This window comes from Dendrobates tinctorius, unplaced genomic scaffold (genome assembly GCF_039654945.1).
Source record: "Dendrobates tinctorius isolate UK_male_01 unplaced genomic scaffold, ASM3965494v1 ptg000062l, whole genome shotgun sequence".
Classification (NCBI taxonomy): domain Eukaryota; kingdom Metazoa; phylum Chordata; class Amphibia; order Anura; family Dendrobatidae; genus Dendrobates; species Dendrobates tinctorius.
In genome coordinates this window covers 19,143,453-19,166,223 of record NW_027361730.1, presented here as the reverse complement: position 1 = coordinate 19,166,223, position 22,771 = coordinate 19,143,453, and the positions used below count along the sequence as shown (strand labels likewise).

General features: G+C 46.4%; 1 protein-coding gene across 1 annotated transcript in view; it reads right to left on the bottom strand.

Moving 5' to 3' along the window:
- The window catches only part of PSTPIP1 (proline-serine-threonine phosphatase interacting protein 1), a 195,106-nt gene extending 175,341 nt beyond the window's left edge, over window positions 1-19,765 (bottom strand). The window contains exon 1 of the mRNA XM_073579350.1: window positions 19,215-19,765. Coding sequence (XP_073435451.1) covers window positions 19,215-19,247 — 33 coding nt within the window. The 5' untranslated portion in view covers window positions 19,248-19,765. The remainder of the gene's footprint in view (window positions 1-19,214) is intronic.
- Window positions 19,766-22,771: the final 3,006 nt, after the last annotated feature.

The following is a 22,771-nucleotide window of genomic DNA, read 5'->3' as shown; positions in this document are numbered from 1 at the left end:
GATTGGTTCGTGCTTTTCACCGGGCCCATCCTGATCGGCCTGGTGGTGTGGATGAGGGTTTGGTGACCCCTCCTCAAGGGGGGGTACTGTTGTGAGTTAATTCTTGGGTTCACCAGTTGTGAGTTCCCCTTCTGGACTCTCTCTGGTGGTGACAGGAGGTGGTGTGGCTGGTTTGATCGGTGGAGATCTGCCACCTGAGAATGAGGATGGCGATTGGCTCTCAGGATTCTCAGATTGCATTTAAGACAGCCGACGCCCTATTCATAGAATCATAGAATCATAGAATCATAGAATCGTAGAGTTGGAAGGGACCTCCTGGGCCATCTGGTCCAACCCCCTGCTCAAAGCAGGATTCGCTAAATCATCCCAGTCAGATGTCTGTCCAGCCTCTGTTTGAAGACTTCCATTGAAGGAGAACTCACCACTTCTCGTGTCAGCCTGTTCCACTCATTGATCACTCTAACTGTCAAAAAGTTTTTTCTAATATCTAATCTGTGTCTCCTCCCATTCAGTTTCATCCCATTGCTTCTAGTCTTTCCTTGTGCAAATGAGAATAAAGTTGATCCTTCTACAATGTGACAGCCCTTTAGATATTTGTAGACAGCAATTAAGTCTCCTCTCAGTCTTCTCTTTTGCAAACTAAACATTTCCAAATCCTGCAACCTTTCCTCATAAGACAGGGTTTGCAGACCGGTCACTATTCTGGTCGCTCTTTTCTGAACTTGCTCCAGTTTGTTGATGTCTTTTTTAAAATGTGGTGCCCATTCAGTTGCTGGTGATTCCTTCTGGCTTGTCAGCTCTTGGTTTTCAGCCCTGTTCCAGTCATCTAAAGCTAAGTTTTTCTGCTAATGTTCACACTTGATTTTGTTGGTCTATTCAGTTTTTTGTGTGGTCTGCCAGCCTCGGCTGGGGGCTGAGCTAAATTTCCACTCTTATTTATCAGTATTTTGCCAAGTGGCTTTTTGTCCCTTACTAGTTCGGTCTCTTTTTGCTCTGTCTCAGAATATTTCAGAGTGCTGATATAGTGGGAGGAGTCCAGTGACTTCAGGGTTAATTTTGCTATCAGAAGTGTTGGACATTATTTTTGTAGGGTTTTTTGCAGGTTGCAGACAGTGTCTTCCCTTTCCTTTCCTGTCTAGTTAATTTGGGCCCCATCATTTGCTCAGCCTATTTTCCTGCCTGTGTTTGTGCCTTCATCTTGTTTCACCGTCAATACATGTGTGGGGGCTGTCTATTCCTTTGGGGTCTGCTCTGGGCAGTTAGTTTTCCCTTTTCTTGCTTTAGGCTTACGTAGTCCTCCGGCCGTGACGAGGGATCTAGGTTCATCTTAGGCACGCTCCACGGCTACTGCTAGTTGTGTGGTAAGATCAGGGATCTGCAATCTGCATAGTTACCAACCTCTCTGGTTTTCTGTGGCTTAGCTGTTTTGCTTTTTTCTCCTCGGTGACCCATTCATAACAGCTATCTATTCCTTTGGGGTCTGCTCTGGAGCAGTTAGTTTTTTCCTTTTCTTGCTTTAGGCTTATTTAGTGACGAGACGTCTTGGAACATCGTAGGCATGCTCCACGGCTACTGCTAGTTGTGCGGTAAGATCAGGGATCTGCAATCTGCATAGTTACCAACCTCTCTGGTTTTCTGTGACTTAGCTTGTTTTGCTTTTTTCTCCTCGGTGACCAATTCATAACACAGGCTGTAATGCATTTGTGGAAGGATACATGGGCAAGCAGTTTGAGGGCAGACATGGAGTTGTCGGGTGTGCAGTGGTCGAAGCTGAAATACCTCTGTAAAGTCATTCAGTGTTTTGAGGAATGCACACGGCTGGTAAGCACAGATGACGCCATCATAAGCATGAGCATCCCACTTATGTGTCTGCTCATGCAAACTTTGACGCACATTAAGGAGCAGGCGTCTGCAGCCGAGGAGGAAGAGGAGGAGGGAAGCCCTGATGACAGTCAGTCATTGTTTGCTCAGGGAACTCTCCTGGACTAGGTGGAGGAAGAAGAGGAAGAGGAGGAGGAGGATGATGGGGATGATTATTTAGGGGAGGAGGATGCTTCTCAGGGGGCAAGAGAAAATGTTGGCGTGGCAAGGTCAGGTACAGGGTTTGTGCGTGACTGGAGGGATGTGGATTTGCCAGAAAGTGCTCCTCCACCCAGCACTCACAGTGCATCATTGACACCTAGAACATTGGCCCACATGTGTGATTATGCCTTGCAGATCCTAAAAAGGGACCCCCGCATTGCCAAAATGATGAACGATGACGACTACTGGTTGGCCAGCATCCTGGATCCATGCTATAAAGGCAAATTCCAAAACCTCATACTACAGGAGAACCTAGAGCTAATATTGGCTAACAAACAAGCAACTCTGGTAAACCGTTTGTTTGAGGCATTCCCAGCACACAGCAGCGGTGATGGTTCCCCCACGAGCCGTAGGGGGCAACATGGAAGAGGTGTTCGTGGTGCACACATCTGAAGTGGCATTGGAGACAGGGGTTTCATGACCATGTTGTGGACTGATTTGTCAGGTACCGCTCACACGACTGGTAATACTGCATCTATTGAAAGTGACAGGAGACAGCAGTTGTCAACTATGGTTACAAACTACTTCTCCTCCCATATCGATGTTCTCACAGGTCATTCCCCTTTGACTATTGGGCCTGTAAACTGGACACCTGGCCTGAATTGGCACAATATGCCGTACAGGAGCTCGCTTGCCCTGCTTCTAGTGTGCTATCCGAAAGAGTCTTCAGTGCTGCTGGATCAATCCTGACAGAAAAAAGGACCCGTCTGTCGACCCAAAATGTTGATGATCTAACCTTCAATAAAATGAACCATGCATGGGTTTCAAAGGATTTTGTCCCACCTTCTCCTGCTGACACATAGGTTGCCAGAAAAATGGCTCGCTTTTGTCCTCCTCTTCCTCGGACTTCTCCAATTCCTCCATTTGCAGCTGCTGAATGTCCAACATCAACATATGCCATTTTTTCAACCTCCCTAACTGGGCTACCTCCCCACCAAGGGCCAGGGTCACCACCTGGCGCACGCACCCGTGCGAGTGCCGTTGCCCTGGACAGGTGGGTGGGCCCACTCTTGGGCGACGGCACTGGCACCGGGTCCCTCATAGTACAATCAAGTGTCTCTGATGGTGGGGGTGCACACCCGCCGTCAGACACACCAGCGTACTATGAGGGGCCCTGTGCCAGTACCGCCACCCACGAGTGGGCCCCCCTGCTTGCTCAGGGCCCCAGCACTTGCAATACTTACCTCTCCCTGCTCCACCGCTGTGTAGCCTGGGCTGTTAAATCCTTCACTGGGACTGAAACTACAAATTTGGTGAACTGATAGATGATGGTTAAGATGTAGCTATGCCCTGTCCTGCTGGGCTCTATCTTCAGATGATCAATGGCTTCCATTTGTTATGGACATCGACTCACAATGAGATGCAGTGGTGGTTTATCATCAGCCTTCACAATTTTCCTACTCACAGACGTGTGACATTCCTGCCCACATTTTTAAATGTGTCCTCTCATGCCAATACAATAGAATCACTTACGGCCTGTGGCTTCTGTCTTTTGCACTCCAAAGTTACCTGACAGATCATGATAGGCAGTGAGGACCATGTCTACATCTCACCCTGAGATCACAATTTGATGGAGATGAGTAACGGTGATGGGATCCACGGTACTGCGATACAGCAACCCATTCTTCACAAAGAACTGTTTTCGCTGTCTCCACAGACAAAGTAATTGAGGGTCAGCATCGCCTCTGAGAATTCTCCCGGGAGTTTTTCCGTGATTAGTAATTCCAAAATTTCTGCAATCACTCGACTTTCCATCTGTACTTGTATCCATCTCGTTTCCTCTTGCGGAGAGTCTGGACTGTCTTACTGAGACTGAAATATATATGAAGATTTAAAAATACCCCAACAGTGTATACTGGTGTACACTTCGAATACATTACCCTTTTTCTACTTTTTAGATTCTTGTCTAATCCATACTGAGGCTGTGTCTTTGTCGGACTCCGGAAATATACACGGAGATTTTAATGTTTAAACTATGCTATATATACCTGTTATCCAGTGATACTGTACCCTTTCTCAACTTTCTACAATCTTGTCTAATCCATACTGGGCCTGAGACCGTCTGAGTCTGCCTCCTGATATATAGACATAGATTTTTAATGTGTAAACTATGCTATATACACTTGGTATCCGGTGATACTGTACCCTTTCTCAACTTTCTACAATCTTGTCGAATCCATACTGGGCCTGAGACCGTCTGAGTCTGCCTCCTGATTAGAGATGAGCGGTGTTCGAGTTGAACTGTTCGCCAAGTTCAAATTCGAGCTGTTTTGGGCAGTGTTCGAGCCGTTCATCGAACTCGAACACTTTGCTTAAAATTCGGCTGTTCGAGGTTCCGTTCAAGAACGGTTCGTTCACCAAAAGCGTAACTTTATTTTCACATTAAAAATGGTTTCAAATGTTAATAGACAGTTTCATGGCATAGTAGCGGTATCTGGTAGCCAGCGGTGTAGTACACCTGTCAAGGAGCTACACCGTGTGTGTTTCTAATAATTTTTTACCGCATCTTGTCCAGAAAATCCTTTTGGGCCTTGTAGCACTGTCTGCTACTCAGCAGAAGAGCCCACCCGTGAACCTAGCTATGCCGCCTGTTTATGAAAGAACCAGTTTTTGACTGCATTTAGCCCAGTTAATACTTTGGGCCTAGTAACTGTGTCTGCTACTTAGCAGAGGAGCCCACCCGTGAACCAAGCTGTGCCGCCTGTTTATGTAAGAACCATTTTTTAACTCCATTTAGCCCAGTGAATACTTTGGGCCTAGTACCTGTGTCTACTGCTCAGAAGAAGAGCCCACCAGTGAACCTAGCTATGCCGCATGTTTATGTATGCACTGTCTGCTACTCAGCAGAGTTGCCCATCCGTGAACCAAGCTATGCCGCCTGTTTATGTAAGAACTGTGTGCTACTAAGCAGAGGAGCCCAGCTGTTAAGCAAGCTACAGCACCTGTGGTTTGGACACTTAATTTTTTCACATTCTTTCTGGAATGTCGGTTAGGCCTAATTCTGGAATTCCGGTTGACCTGCACTTACTGGAAAATCCTCGTTCGCGGGGAAGAATTGGAATCCCAGATCCCCATCACTAATGGGGTTCAGCGGGTTATCCGCACCTGTAAGCGACACACGCTGGTCCTTTCAGTGTAGCGCGCGTGCAGCCCCGGACATGCAAGGGCTTGACAGACCTGTCATTGCTCGATCTCGCGTGCCAGAGCCTCGTGTGTCCCTCTAGTAAGCTGGACGCGGACCGCGGGGGCATGCCGAAGTCTCGTTCGTTAACAGAATTAAGCTGAAAAATCGCTAGCACAACTAAAAACGGCAATGCACCACCACCCACAGAATCGAGAAAGCTTGCAATCTGTCCATCCTTCCCGTGGCTGGCATGGTTGAGGTTGCCCGTGTGGAGTCCAATTAAGCCGCAGGCTACACACCTGGTGGTGCCCTTCTGGACATTCCTTTAAGGTTCAGCTTTGCAACCATACTGCCCCCGGAAACCAAACACTTTGCTTTCACGGACGCTGTTCGGAGGGTCGTGGGAATAACACTGCCCGATCGGCAGTTGGCATAATTTATGGTGGGAAGTCCGACGATATATGATAGTCTTCGATTTTAGAATTTTTTTTTAGTTTAGATTTTTATTCCAGCCTTTCTTGACTTTATAAGGGCATGACATGCCTATATCTGTGTCTCCTCCTCCTCCTCCACCTTTTTTCTATATGTAGTTGCCCTTTTCCATATGTTATTTGTGTCTTCTGAGCATTTTGTCTGCTTTGGGACACCTTTTAAGGTGTTTTGTATGTGTTTTCTATGTGTTTGTATGTGTTTGCCTGCCATTGTTTTCAATGGGGTTCGACGGTGTTCGTCGAACGTTCGCTGAACATTCGATGAACTTGCCTCCTGTTCGACGAACCGAACTCGAACACTAACGGGGTGGCTCATCACTATTCCTGATATATAGACGTACATTTTCTGGTGATACTGTACCCTTTCTGCCAGAAAGTCCTCCTCCACCCACCAATCTAAGTGTATCATTGACACCTGGAACATTGGCCCACATGTGTGATTATTTCTTGCGGATCTTCTTTTTATGTTGTGGTGTGATCCATCCTGAGCATGTGAGAGTCTGTGGGTTACTCCTGCAATTTATATGTAGATTTAAAAATTACCCCAACACTGTATACAACTCTACGCTTGTGATACATTACCCATTTACTGCTTTTTATATTCTGGTCTAATCCAAACTGACCAAGTGAGAGTCTGTTTCTGACTCTGGAAATAAATACTGAGATTAACAATGACCCCTACACTGTATACAGCTGTACGCTTCAGATCCATTACCGTTTAACGGCTTTTTATATTGTGTTGTAATCCATACTGAGCCTGAGAGCGTCTGTGTCTGCCTCCTGAAATATATACGGAGATTTAGAATGTTTAAACTATACTATATATACCTGCTATCTGATGATACTGTACCCTTTTTCTACTTTATATTCTTGTCTAATCCATACTGAGCCTGTGAGTGTCTCTGTGTGACTCATTAAATATATACGGAGATTTACAATTATCCCTTGACTGTATACAGCTGTACGCTTCTGATACAGTACCATATATCTGATGTTATTTTGGGTACATTTTCTACAAAATTTGGAAGTATGGTGGAAGAGGCCGCGGACGTGGGTGTGGGGGGGCCAGCTGGTACTGATGGTGGTGGTGTATCTGCTGGTAGTGGCAAAAGCACAATAGCAGCTAAGGCAAGAGGTGTTGAGCCTGCATCATGGTCTGGCTCCAGATGGCCTGGAAGGGTACCTTTTCTGGGAGTAGGTAAACCGCTTTTAAAGCCTGAGCATCCAGAACTGGTTTTGGCTTACATTGCAGAAACAGACTCCAGCTAATATACCCTCCTCTTCTGAAGTTTCAAAAAATGCAAGCACTGAGTCATCAAGTGCTGGCTCCTGGTCAGGAAGAACACCTTTCCTTGTGTCTTTCACCCCCATCAAAAGTGAATGATGCAGCAGGCCACACTTCACATTAGTCCATGTAGCTCTTTCTCACATACCATGCTTGGGTTATCAAGTCAAATCGTGAACTCACCAGTCCAAGATGAATCTGACATGGAGTGTGGGTCGCCAGCCAGGGCAGTGGGGTTAATCGGTACTGGGCTGGGGTCTCAGAGGGATGGGTCACGGTGGTGGTGACCCGGTCCGTGGCCCTGGGCGTCCATGCAAAGGGGTGAATAACGTTTATAGGTGAATGATACGTGACGCCACCTGTGGTTTCTGATCAGATTGACCAGCGCTGCAGTGTCGCTTCTCTGGGACAGATGTTGTGGTGCAGCTAAGATGTAGAAGCCCTGCACAGGTAGGGCCGTAGTCGCAGGGCACATGAAAGAGTTGGTAGATGGTGTGCAGTGCAGGATGTAGCAGAGCCATGTGCCAGGCGCAGGAGAAAGATGACAGACACAGTCGTGCAGTTCCTTTACCTGTACTTGGTAAGTGCCGTCCAGGACCCAGAGTACAGATGGAGAAGGAGTTGGTCAGCCTGGAAGCAAATTAGGAATTCTCTCTCTGCAGATAGGTAGTGTGGCCTCCGTTCTAGCGCTTATCTGAGGTACTCGCAGTACTGAGTTCACTGAAGTTCCCCCTGTTGACTCTCTTTTGGAATTTTCTCGTATGGCAGGCAGCCGTAGCCTTTTCCTTCTGGCTCACACACGTCGCTGCTGGGGCCTCCGAGCCTTAGTTGGGAACAGAGCATTTACAGCTGCTACTTCCTCCGGTTTCTCCTGCAGGACCGTCAGTGTCCCTACAAACTCGGAGACTGGAATCCGGACCATGCGCTCCAGCTAGGAGTGAGCCTTAACTCTGCTCATCCTCCAGCTCCCCTTCTCACGTCCACACACTTTCCCTTCGCTTCACAGACTGCCCTAACCTCCCTTCTCCTGACCACAGAGAGCAGCTCCACAGCAGTCAGGTTCAGAGCTCTCCCTGCTGGCCTGGAGTGGGAACTGTGTTGTGTGTTGGTTTAACTGCTAGAGAGATCCTTCATTGATCCCAAGCATGACATCACACTCCCTAGGAGGAAGGTAATGCCACTGTGGCGACCGTACTCCTGGGGGCGCCACAAGTGCACTGATGCCCAGCCACTGCTAGATGATTCTGCTGGTACATTGACCCAGACCACTACATTCCCGCGCACTCTACACAGCCAGAATCTGACCCTGATGAAACTCAGGTTCCCCTTCCCGCATACTATACCACCTTACACGGTGACAAAGAGGAAGGTGCAGATGAAAGTGCAGGTTCCTTGAGCAGGTGGGGGGGCATACTCATGGGCGACGGCACTAGCACAGGGCCCCTCATAGTACGCAAAAGTGTCTCTGCCGGTGGGAGGGGGCCCCCACCCCCACCCGCCATCAGACACACCGCCACACACCGCCGTACTATTAGAGGAGCCCTGTGCCACTGCCGTCGCCAACGAGTGGGCCCCGCTGCTTGCTCAGGATCACAGCACTTGCAAAGTTGAAATACTTACCTCTCCCTGCTCCACCGTGACGTCTTCCGTGTTTCCTGACAGTGACATTCTGGACAGAGAGCGCAATGACATCACGTCTGTACGCCCTCTGCCTAAACAGTCCAAGTGCAGAGAGATGGAAGATGAGGACGACGAGGAGTCCAGAGCACAGGGATTCCCTAGCGAGGAGACTTATTTAATTGTTTTAAATGTTGGGAGCAATTTTTGGGGAGCACTATACTCTGGAGAATGATATATGGGGCCCACCATACACTGGAGCATTCCAAAGGTGGACATCAGACACTGTAGCAGCATTTACAGGGCCCATTATACACTGGAGCATTAGAAATGGGGCCCATTATATATGGAGCATTATTTGGGCCCATAAGACACTGGAGCATCATCCATGGGGCCCATCATATACTGGAGCATTATAAATGGGGCAGATTATATATGGAGCATTATTTTGACCAATCGTACACTAAAGCATCATCCGTGAGGCCCACCAATCGTACACAAAAGCATCATCCGTGAGGCCCATCATATGCTGGAGCTTTCCAAATGGGGGACATCAGACACTGGAGCAGCATTTACAGGGCCCATTATACACTGGAGCATTAGAAATGGGGCCCATTATATATGGAGCATTATTTGGGCCCATAAGACAGTGGAGCTTCATCCATGGGGACCAACATATACTGTAGCATTATGTGGAGCTCATCATATACTGTATTGAACATTATATGGGACCAATGATTCTGTATGGAGAAATATATGGGCCTCATTACTCTGTTTGGCGCACTATGCGGTGGCCATAATACTGTATGGAGTAATATACTGTCCATTTTTGGAGCTATTGGAGAATTTAAAATGGATATCAGTCATGTGATGTAAGAAGTGAAGTATTTTTCATTGTACTATGCCGCTATTTCTCTGCCGTATCAGAGCATCATGAATTGTGGCATGTGTTAAAGGAGCCCAGTGACACTCTTTGGCCCTGGGCCCACGAAAATCTGGAGCCAGCCCTACCCCCCCACAACTTTAGCCAAATAACCCCCAGTTTTCAATGCCTAACTATTATTATAAACTAAATTAAGGTTGACAAGCTTAAGTAATAATAATTGATGTTTTTGGCATTAAAATGGGCACTGTAGGTGTGTTTCCTGTCCTCCACTCACTGCCAACTTTTCTTCCCCATTGACTTGCATTGGGTTTCGTGTTTCAGTCAGCCTTCGACTTTTCACAATAATCGGTCGATTGCGTTCGACTCGACTTTTGCGAAAGTCGGGTGGTCCAAACCCGACTCGACCCGAAAAAAGGGAAAGTCGCCCATCTCTAGTCATAGCATTTTTTTTTATTTTTTATGAAACCCATTGATGGTATTTTGTCTCAGGGTTCTTTGGATCACTGAAATCAATCTCAGTTACCTGCGATAATTAGTTTGCCATGTGAGCCCAATAAAAGGAAAACTGGATGTTCCATACTATTGAGCAGGCCACAGTTTTCAAGTAACATGGGAAAGAAAAAGATCTCTCTGCTGCCGATTAGCATCAAATGGTGCAATGCCTTGGTCAAGGGATGAAAACACTAGATATTTCCCGAAAACTTAAGCCTGATCATTGTACTGTTAAGAGATTTGTGGCTGATTCTGAGCACAGACGTGTTCGTGATGATAAAGGCAGAATGAGGAAGGTTTCTGCCAGGCAAGTTCATCAGATTAAGAGAGCAGCTGCTAAAGTGTCGAACAACCCTGAATGATCCAGATAGATGGAGTAGTGGATGGTTGGTGGATGGCCACCATGTCCCAACAAGGCTGCGACGTCAGCAAGAAGGAGGAGGAGTCATGTTTTGGGCCGGAATCATGGGGAAACAGCTGGAAGGGCCCTTTAAGGTTACTGAAGGTGTGAAAATGACCTCTGTAAAGTACATAGAGTTTCTCACTGACAACTTTCTTCGATGGTATGAAAAGCAGAAACGTGACTTCAGGAGCATAATCATCTTCATGCATGACAATGCACCATCTCATGCTGCAAAGAATACCTCTGAGTTATTGGCTGCTATGGTTATAAAAGGAGATAAAGTCATGGTATGGCCACCATCTTCCCCTGACCTCAACCCTATAGAGAACCTTTGGAGTATCATCAAGCAAAAGATCTATGAGGGTGGGAGGCATTTCACATCAAGATAGCAGCTCTGGGAGGCTATTCTGCATGCAAATAAATACAAGCAGAAACTCTCCAAAAACTCACAAGTTCAATGGATGCAAGAATTGTGAAGGTGATATCAAAGAAGGGTTCCTATGTTAAAAAGTAACTTGGCCTGAAAGGATGTTTTGGAGTTAAATAGCTTTTTTTGGTCAGCGAATGTGACCTCCTAATGCCGCAAATTCCACAAAATGAGCATTTTCAGTTCTTTAAAACATATCAAATATTTAGAAATTCTACTATGCCTAAGAATTTGGAACAGTGCATTTTGAGTTTTTATTCATTTTGGAGATTATACTGTTATCATTGGGAGGTTTCTTCAAAATAAAATTTGATGTATACTCTAACAGGTGATGAATTTTATTAGACTGACTGTCATTTGCACCGACCATTTAGGAAAATCAGAGAAATATCATTTGCATAATAATTTGGAACAGGCCCGGATTGGCAACTTACCCAACCAGGCATTTTCCCGCTGGGCCGCCATTTTCATGCAGCTATGGGCCGCTGGCTGAGCGCCCGCTCCTCTGGCCGCTTGCCAGATAATGCGGCGGCGGCCAACAGACTTTTTTCCTGCTGCCAGCCCTTTAAATTTGCTGGCAAGGTGGCAGGCAGCGGCACCCTAGGGGGTTAAGAACGTGCCGCGATGTGACGCTGCACGTCGTCAGATGTTCTTTGAGGGTGGAGAGCCGGAAAGAGCGCGCCTCTGCTATGCTCTTCCGTCACTGACTGCCTGCGCCAGGCACAGACACTGGCCTATCAACGGCGTCGCCACGGCCGCGTTCACCCACCTAGATTTATTGGACCTTACAAGATTGTGGAGATTATTAATCCGGTCTCTTTTCGTTTGGCTCTTCCTGTCACATTTAAAATCCATAATGTGTTCCATAAATCTTTGTTGAAGAGGTTTGTTGAACCTGTTGTTCTGGGGGTGGCACCTCCAGACCCTGTATTGGTTGAAGGTAACATGGAATATGAGGTAGAGAAAGTACTGGATTCCCGTCTGGCTAGACGGAGACTCCAGTATTTGGTTAAGTGGAAGGGTTATGGTCGGGAGGATAATTCCTGGGTCTCTGCCTCTGATATTCATGCCAAAAGATTGGTGCGTGCCTTTCATCGGGCTCACCCTGATCGCCCTGGCGGCGTAGTTGAGGGTTTGGTGACCCCTCCTCAAGGGGGAGGTACTGTTGTGAGTTCATTTTCCCCTTCATTACTGAGGCCCGAGGAACTCCCTCTTCTGGTAAAGAAAGGTAGTGAGCCTGATTATCAAACACCTGAGGCTGATGATGATGACTGGCTGAGTGGAGTTACTGACTGGATATAAGGCTGCTGACGCCCTTCTGCCCTGCGGGTGATTTCTCTGTGGGATCCTTGGAGACCAGTCTGAATTCCTGCTCCTCTAAAGCTAAGTTTGCTGCTCTGCCTTTTGCTTTGGTGCTTTGACTTTGTTTTGCTTTGTTTTTCTGGATTTCTGCCATTCCCTGCTGGGGTGTGCTGAATTCTTTTAGCTCTGTCTTCTGAAAATACCTGAGTGCTGATTTAGTTTTTGAAGCCTAGCTGCTTCAGGGCCTTTTTCATATCAGCTTGTTGGCTTATGTCTTTGATAGGGTTTTGGCAGATTGCAGACAGCAGCCTTCCTGTCCTTTCCTATCTAGGTAGTTTTGGGCCCCGTCTTTGCTCAGTCTATCTTTCTGTCTGTGTTAGTATTTTCATCTTGCTTCACCGTCATTATATGTTGGGGGCTGCCTATTGCTTTGGGGTCTGCTCTGGGGCAGTTTAGATTTCCCCTTTCTTTCTATAGGCCTATGTAATTCTCCGGCTGTGATCGAGGGGTCTAGGGCATCGTAGGAACCCCCCACGGCTACTGCTAGTTGTGTTGATAGGTTCAGGGGTCTGCAATCTGATAGTTGCCAACTTCTCTGGTTTTCTGGACTTAGCTTGTATTTCTGCTTTTGCCTCCTACGGTGACTCATTCATAACATATCCCTTTCTAATGAATTGGACGGTGCAGAAACTAATCCCACCACTGCACTAAAACACACATAAGGAAAGTTACAAACCGGGAAAAACCACTTAGCTTTGCTCTGTTGCTATTGCTCCCAGCAACAGAGTCCAGCACCTGAGTGCAGCTTTCCTCCTGAATAGCTGCTACTTCACCAAAGCTTTGTCAGAGCTGCAAGGAACTCCTCACTGTTGCTCCTTCCACACCAGAACTCTGACTGAGCTGCAAGGAACTCTTCTCTAGCTCCTTCCTGATGGTTGGAAATGACCAATATCACCAACAGTGAGTGAAACCACCTACTTTCCTTTATAGGCAAGAGCCAGAGCCATCACACCTGCTAGTGATTGCCATGTAATAATACTAGCCACCACCGGGGGCAAAACTAGAACTAAAGACACCACTGTGTAATGACCCTAATGGCCACCGGGGGCAAAACTAACTTTAAGCAAACAGCTTAAGGAAAACAAGGTTACATGTGCTTTTATCTGTCACAATCCAGCATGGATCCTGACAATTGTCCCATTATAATCCGCCACGATAGCACCACGCTCCCCCCATGTACCGACCCCTTCCTCCCCCTCCAAGACCCACCGGCCACCACAGCGCCAGCCCCTCACTGATAAATCCCTGCTCTGTGCGCACAGGACCTGTGATGAGGTCTCAGGAGGGGAGGAGTCAGGGGTTACATGAACAGGGACTTCAGTCAGAGGCCCCTGATCATGTGACACCTGACTCCTCCCCTCCTGTGACCTCATCACAGGTCCTGTGCACACACACAGCCCTCAATGTATCGTATGCGGGACTCTGCAATGTATTGTATGCGGGACTCTGCTGTGCTGGTTGTCATGGTGCTGGATGAGGGAATTATGTGTGGGGTCAGGAGGGGTTTACAGGGTGGATGTAGCTGTGTGTGTGTGCGAGGTGTACAGAGCAGAGCCGTGAATGTGCGAGGTGTAAGAAGCAGAGCTGCGCGTGTGCGAGGTTTATGGAGCAGAGCCGCGAATGTGCGAGGTGTACGGAGCAGAGCCGTGAATGTGCGAGGTGTACAGAGCGGAGCTGCGCGTGTGTGACGTGTACCGAGCGGAGCCACGCGTGTACGGAGCGGAGCCGCGTGTGTGTACGAGGTGTACAGAGCGAAGCCGCGTGTGTGTATGAGGTGTACGGAGCGAAGCTGCGTGTGTACGAGGTGTATGGAGTGAAGCTGTGTGTGTGTGTACGAGGTGTAGGGAGCGGAGCCGCGTGTGTAAGAGGTGTACGGAAAGGAGCGCTGTGTGTACAGAGCTGAGCTGTGTGTTTACGGAGGGGAGCCGCGTGTGTACGAGGTGTACGGAGCAGAGCCACGTGTGTATGAAGTGGAGCCGCATGTGTGTACGAGGTGTACGGAGCGAAGCCACATGTGTGTACGAGGTGTATGGAACGGAGTCCTGTGTGTACAAAGTGTACAAAGCTGAGCCGTGTGTTTACGGAGCGGAGCCGCGTGTGTACGAGGTGTATGGAGCAAAGCCGCATGTGTACAAGGTTTAAGGAGCAAAGCCATGTGTGTACAAGGTGTACAGAGCATGGCCGCCTGTGTGTAAGGTGTGCAGAGCAGAGCCGCATGTGTACGAGGTTTACGGAGTGGAGCCATGTGTGTACTGAGTGGAGCCGTGTGTGCGAGGTGTACGGAGCGAAGCCGTACTTACGAGGCATACAAAGCGGAACCGTGTGTGTATGAGGTGTGCGGAACCATGCGTGTACAAGGTGTATGATAGTGAGCATACATACCTCCCAACCGTCCCAGATTTTGAGAGTCTGCCCCACTGCCCTGACCGGGAGTTTATGTTTCCCACGGACACAGGAGTATACGGCGGAGCCCCGAGAAGCACTTGAAAACTCGCACATGACATTCCATCAGAAGTGACGTGCTGGAAGCTGACCGGAGGAGATTATGACGGAACCATGGAGGCACTTCAGGGAATGCTTCAGATCATCACCATGTCCTCCTCCGACAGCGAGGACAGCGGGATCGCCTTGGTCTCGGGGATGTCGGCCATGTGAGTGGATCATGATATGTCCTGCACTAGGAGGCTCAGGTGGGCACTACAATGTGAGCCGGACTGGTATAGTATCTTTATAGAATCTTTCTTTCCCCTCTTTCCTTGTCTTTCTTTCTTTTTTTCTTTCTCTCTCTGTTCCTTCTTTCTTTCACTTTCTGTTCTTTCTTTCCCCTCTTTCTTTCTCTCTCCCTCTCTGTTCTTTCTTTCCCTTCTCTTTGCTCTTTCTTCCACCTCTATCTTTCTTTATCTTTCTTTCTTTCTCTCTTTGTTCCTTCTTTCCCCTCTTTCTTTCTCTCTCCCTCTCTGTTTTTTCTTTCTTTGCCCTTTCTTTCTTTCTTTCCCCTCTTTCTTTCTTTCTCTCTCCCGTTCTGTTCTTTCATTCTTTCCCCTCTTTTTCTCTCTATTCTTTTTTTCTGTCCCCTCTTTCTTTCCCTCTGTTCTTTCTTCCTTTCTCTCTCTGTTTTTCTTGCCTTTCTCTCTATTTTTCCTTTTTCTCTCTCTCTGTTCTTTCTTTCTTTTCCTCAGTATCAGTCAGTGTGCCCACAGTATCAGCCACTGCGCCCTCAGTACCAGTCAGTGTGATCAGCAGTGCTAAATGGGTGTGGTTGGGGCATGGACATGGGTGTGACTAGTTGTGAAATGGGTGTGGTCGGGTGGCCGGTAACCAATCATCATAGTGGAAGTCATTTGTTTCCATCAACTTTGTTATATGTGGGCAGTGGGCACCTCCAGTAAGGTGGGCACGAGATGGCGGGTCTTGTCACCTCTGCCTCACACATAAGTTACTATGAGGTGTACTTTATTCCTGCCACATTTCTTTCTTGGCCTACTGAGAGAAATGTTTTGACCAGTTGAAAGTTATACAACCTGAGGATTGTGCATGTGTGCGCTGCCCACATATATATATATATATTTACTTACTCTGACCCCTATATAAACCCTGCCCCTGCAACCGCCGTCCACTTTCCCATGCTCCTGTTCCAATCCTGGGGTCTTTTTTGGTCCCCCCTTGGTCCTCCACATGCTGAACATCTGTGACTTGACTACCATTGCGCAATGTGCGCTTGTTCATCGCCAGATGCAGCGTCGTGTCCAGTGTGTGAGGAGACATCGACTTATCTGTGGCGTTAAGCCCTCTGCTGACCTGTTGGGCACAGCCTGTGACAAGGAGTGTCTCTTCCTGTGTATCCGGCCACAGGCTGCACATTGGAGGCTGCTTCTTCTATCTGGGGAAGTTCATGAAGCAGAAGCCTCTGTGTGACTCATGTGAAGTAACTTGTCTGCCAGGTCATGGGTCCAGGTCAGCAGGTGATTGCAGACTATTAGCTGGTTTCGATGTTAGGTACAGGTGAGTCAAGACTAGATGTTGGGTGGAAGCCTTCCAGTATTTGTAAGGCCTCATGCACACGCTGAGAATTTGGTGAGTTTTTACCTCAATATTTATAAGGCCTCATGCACACGCTGAGTATTTAAGGCCTCATGCACACGCTGAGTATTTGGTGAGTTTTTACCTCAGTATTTATAAGGCCTCGTGCACACGCTGAGCATTTGGTGTTTTTTACCTCAGTATTTGTGAGGCCTCGTGCACACGTTGCGTATTTGCAGAGTTTTTTTTACCTCAGTATTAAACCCCTTCCTGCCCCTTGACGCACCGTATGCGTCATGAAAACTAGTGACTTCCCGACCCCCATCACATGACCGGGGAGCCCACAGAGTCTGAACAGCCTGGGGCCCTGGCTACCCTTAATCCACCCCTGAGTCAGTGCCTTCCTGCCAGTGATTGATCTAACAATAAGTCAATTGCTGGTCCCCTTTATTCTGTAAAGTGGAGGATCTTAATACGAGCCAATAATCTGCTGCTTGTCTTGCTTAAGATTCTCTGTGTGAACCATGGGAAACCTGGACGTTTTACTTTGTTAAATGTACAGTATTTTTTTTTACTGGTAGCTCCTTAGTGCAAGTCATCACCAAAAATAATTTCCAAACTCATACATATTGACTTGATCCACATCTGCGCTATTCTCACTTGTTTATAGTCTGTACATATTAAAGTGAACCTGTCAACAGGATTGTGCACCATAACCTACAGTGTCAGGTCGGAGCTGTTATACTAATTAAAATTATACCTTTGTTGATGAAATCCATCTTGTGGTTGTTGTTTAATATTTATTTGCAATTTTCAGTTAATGAGATTCTCGTGCTTCGTGGCGGCTTTGTGGGGAGTCTTCATGTGGTGCTCTGATTAGGTATTCAGCTGTATGGGCTTATGACAGGTCACAGATTCTTCAGTGACCTGCCCCCTATTTAACATGGTGCATATATTATTGTGGGGTTAGAAAAAAAAAAGTAACTTCCTCAAAATGGCGGCGATGCTGTGCTGTAGCAGGATACATGCCTATATGCTTATACTATTGTGGAGTAAAAAAAAAAAAAATCACATTTTGCTGGAGAAAAAAAATTTAGCTGCAGCAAAATGACGCCTGCGGCGGTGCTTACGCAGTAGTATCTATCGCAATACGATTTTTTACCCCACAATAGTATAGGCATATAGGCATGTATCCTGCTACAGCACATGCACCACCGCCTTTTTGATGACATTACATTTTCTTTTAACCCCACAATAGTATATCCAGTATGTAAACTAGGGGGCAGGTCATTGAGGGATCAGTGACCTGTCAGAAGCCATCAGCATGAATATCTAATCAGAGCACCACATGAAGACCCCACAGGCCGCCCCAGAGCACGAGCATATCATTAACTCAAAACTGAAAACAAAGATTAAACAACAACCACAAGACAGATTTCATCACCCCAGGTATCATATTAATCAGTATAACGGCACGGACCTGAAAAATCTTTTTATCTTCATCAAACTGCAGCTTAATGAGCAATCTGTATGACTTTATAATGACTATATGATGAGCAGTCTGTAGTTTATTGTGCAAAATCCTGCTGACAGGTTCGCTTTAAATATTATAATATAAGCACAGATAAAATTTAGTTTCCACTTATCAGCTGAATCAGGTTTTTGTGTATCAATTGATTGTAGCGGATGTCAAAACTGATGTAGAGATATGCATCAGTCGTCATCTGACTTTTTTTAACCAATTGTTTTTGCAAAAAGATGCTGAGTTTTTGGATCTTGCTCCTTGAAAGATCTGGTGCAATCAATGCACATGGTGATAGCAAACTCTGGGATTGTTTTTCTCATCAGTTTCACCCCAGTTTGTGCCTATGCTGTGTCTGAGGGTATGTGCACACGCTGCGGATCCGCAGCGGATTTGGCCCTGCGGATCCGCAGCAGTTCCGCAGACATCGTACAGTACAATGTTAGCCAATGGGATTTCAAATCCGCAGCATACTACGGATTTTTCCTCGCGGATTTGATGCGGTTTTAAATCTGCAGCATGTCAATTCTTTCTGCGGATTCCGCAGCGGTTTGACACCTGTTCCATTGTCCAGGTGTCAGTCCACAGGGGAAAACCACTGGCAAATCCGCAGGTCACTTTACCTGCGGTTTTACCTGCAAATCCGAGAAGAAAAATCTGCAGGTGAATTTTCAGCGTGTGCACTCACCCTAAGGAATAAATATAAGGACAGCCGCATAGGTGAACACAAACCCTAAGAGAGTGTCATCCCTGTTACTATGCTGTGCCAAGCTTGCATGGCTATCGGACCTTCCTACCAATTCAGTTCAACATCATTAGTGCAACTCAAGGACAACTCGTGTAAGTGTAACATTAAGGGGTACAAAATCCAGAAAAAGAAGGCGAGCACCATCACAATAGTCCACACATCCGAACCATCATATGATTTATGAAAGAGATGCAGCCGGCAATACAACTGTTTTACCCTTAGGTGCACATTCATGGAAAATAAGCTAATCCAGGTAACCTGTGGAAGCGCCTTTGCAGTGCGAAACGATCGTCGTTGCTATCTCCTTTTTGCACCCGTTCTCCCGCTGATATGCTTTTATAATAAAGCCTTGACTACACTACCCGGTGAGTGCCGTTCTTTTTCTACTATTTTTTGCTATGTAACATTAAGGGGGCATTCTGCTTACCACACCGGTTACTGAAAAGGGTTACCACTTGTTTCACTTTAGACACTCATTTTCATGTTGTGATTCCCCCTGGGGACAAGAAGTCCCACTGCTGCACGCTCCAGTGATCATCTCTCATTGCGGGGTGACCTCTGTGCAGACTCTTGTGGTACCAATGCTCAATGTCTTCTTTCTCACCCAGGACAAGGTTCTCCTCAGTTGTAGTTAATGGTGCAGGACCGCCTCTATTACTTTAATAAGCTCTTGTGTGAATATTTAAGAGTTATATATTCTTTTCAATATATCTATGAAATCATCTTGAAAAATTGTAAAAAAAAATAGTACTTACCCAGAAAGCATCTTTAAACTGTAACAGCGACATCCTTGTACTTCCACAGTTCTATAGCTCCTTCCAATGTAGACGCTTCAACTTAAAGCCATACTACCAGAAGGTACAGTTTCTGAAAGTGTATTTTCTATAGGTCCAACTAAAAATATTTACAGCTCTGAAACTACGGAGATGACAAACTTGATCTATTACATAAAAAGGAGAAGTTTGAGAAATATGCAATATCTGCCAGGAAGAGCAGAGAACATATGGCTTGATGTCTGATATTGTGCCAGTCGATGAAACGAGAGCCGAGAGACTGGAGGTTGGGCAAGAGTATGTACACTGTGGTGCCTTCCAGTCCTCTAAAATGTGACAGCCGTGAAACACCGGAAGTTAGATGTCTGAGAGACCTTGTTGAAGATGAGAAAGATCTGTGCAGTTCTCGGAAACTATACACCAAGGTGACTATTGTCAAACTTCCTGAATTTTAGTGCTCAGCCTGGCAGGATCCTGGGCCCCATATTATGAAGAACAATGTCTCCGCCTGTCATGTGAAAAATGCTATTAGCTTGGAGAGACAGGATTAATCTGTAGGTTCATAGCGTTCTGACATCATATGGCGCCCGCACTTAGATCCCACTGCCGGAAGGAAATAAACTTTATTCCTCCCAACAGCGTTCTTCGTCACGGGGTGGTAACAGTTACCGCTCGGTGTATAGAGAGCGGCGGCATTAATGACGAGTGAGCTGTTAGTCACTGCCGGATTGCATTAAAAATCAGATTGCAGTCGTACCAGTTTAATCCTATGCTTCTGTCCTTAATTGCGTTTTTATGCTACGACCGTATGAGAAATAAAATGAAGCATGCTGAATTTAGATTGCATGCACCCATATAAGTATATGAGTGTGTGTGAAACATCGCACCGCACTTGGATATCACCCGAGTGCAGTGCAATTCAGGCCAATGCCAGTAGCAGAGGAGATGGAGAAATGACTTTCTCCGTCTCCTCCACATTTGTGCTGTGATCCACTCTGTGCAGAGTAAAGAACACTGACACTCGGGTCACGCTCGCAGCAGAACAGGAGCCGTGTGTCTTTAGCATATCACATTCAATGCTCTCTCATCGGATCATCGGATGTGATACGCTAGTGAGACCCTGGCATAATATATGCTAGATTTCACTGTCTATAGAATCTGTAATATAATCAAAGGTGGAGCTGCATTTTGCTGAATAATACTATCTATGGTGAAATTGTGATGTCACAGCAGCTTACCGGACAAAGTTGTGATGTCATAGCAGCTTACTAGTGATAAGCGAAAGTGCTCGCCACTACTTTTTACTCGAGTATCACCAAAATAAAACTACCATGCTGGTGACAGCTTACAATCTACACTAAGTAACAACGATAACAATATTTAAACTCAAACAAAACAATCCTGCTTGTGACAACTTACAATGTAAAATGAGGTGGGGGAGATAAAATATACAGGTGTGTATTTACAAGAAGGTATTTACAATGATGTTTGTACAATGATAATACTGAGGTTAGTTCTAAGTGTTGGAGGCCTGAGGACAATGAGGAGGAGAGCATAGTCAGTTGTCCTCTTGGTGAGGACACGGAAGAATTGACTGTTAGAAGTCTTGCATGAATGGCTGAGTTAATGTTATGCTGCCTTTCCCGTCACCCTTGCGTTCTCAAAATTTTGGGTGACAGGCAATACTGATTGGTGACACTTCTAGACCCACGCTACAAGGAGAGCTTTCAATCTCTTATTACAGATGCAGACAGGTGTACTAAAATGTTGGAGGAACAGAGGGCCCTACTAGCGGAATTATTTTTGTTTGTTTGTTGGCCAAGCAAGGACTACAGGGGAGAGAGAAACAACTCCAAGCCAGCAAAGGCAGTAGAACCCTGGCAAAGTTTGGGGAGAGTTTTCTCAGACCCTCCCATCGTCCTGTCATTGGAAAATGCTGAGGGAGTACCTTGCTGACTGTACCGTCCTCTGTCATTCCTCTGTGCCTTATAATTATTGGTTATCCACGCTGAACACGTGGCATGAACTGGCTCTCTCTACTGCGCACGTGTGCTCTTCTCATGGGCAAGGAGCGCATGGCGCCACACTCTCTGGTGGTTACTGGGCAAACGGCACCTTGCTAAATGGCAGTACCACTTTTTGTGGCATGAGACAACAGGAACAGTCCTTTGCAGCGCCACTGCTCTAAGGACGGAGCATGCTACTCAACCTCCTATGCGCTGCTTGTCCACACCAAAAATCTTTGCTGTCTTGCCCGCTTTCTCTTAAGCTGGCCCCCTGCCTGTAGGTCACCGGGTCTGTCTGTCTGCTGCATTTCGCCGTAGCGTTGGCGCTTCGGGTGCATAATGCACTGCCCCCCTTGCTGCTCACATGGTCACAACTGTCGACTCACTCCTGCTTTGCTTTTTATTTCCCTCAGCTTCCAGCCAGGTTCACTGTCTAAACAAGACACCTCTTTCTGTGTAATGGGGCCTGTCCGTTCCCCTATTCATTTCGGCCGGGAAAGAGGGGGCGCAGCCTTGACAGTTCCGGACACGTCGAAGTACAGGTACTCGCAGCCCGCTCATCCTGACTCCGTACATATCTGGCAAATCAGTTCTTTATTGCAAGCAGCATAAAAGGCATGTACTTCCAAATATATAGAGAAAATTGGACAGTACATCCAGAACAGTTTCAATTTGAAGGACTTTGTGGCTCATATCGGTCCACAAGATGACACTAGTCTCATACTTAAAATCTTCGGTGGAAAATAATTTCCCCACGGAGAGGTTGAGTATGTTCAGAATTATATAACATCATTTGTATGATTAATTATTCATACCTATTTGCTTCACAATATATTCATCTTTTTCTTCAAGGTTTTTGAATATAAGGTTGTAAGAGTTAAAGCAACTTGTTGAAGTGTGTTTAACCTCAAATGTAAAACTATTTGTCAATTGTCATCTTTACTATTTCTCCATTCCGTGTGCGGCTAACAACCTCATGGATGTTATAGAGTTTCTTTGTCAAGAAAACAACAGCTCCACCAATACCACATGCCTTTCCTATTAATTCATCATGCTGCTGAAGTAGAGGTTAGATTAGGGACCTACATAACATTTGAGGACTGTAGTCAACATGACACTGTGACAGCACCCACTGGGGTATAGCTACCAAGTTGACATAGTTTGTGCACAGCTGAACAGAGTTGTCAGAAAAAAAAACTTCAATAACATGTTTGATGGATTGTCTCGTAGAAACACCCATATAATATTATTATTATTATTAGTTATTTATATAGCCCCATTAATTCCATGGTGCTGTACATGACAAGGGTTTACATACAAAGTAATAGATAACGTTTACAAAAAAAAAAATTGCAATGACAGACTGTTACAGAGGGGAGAGGACCTTGTCCTTGCGGACTTTCATTCTGCGGGAGAATGGGAACGAGACAGAAGGTGGGGGGTGCGGCTACTCGGGTGGTGGAGAGGTGGCAGCTTGTGTGGTGGTGTAGAAGTCACATCTCCGACCACCACGCTCTCCAATTGACATTTCTT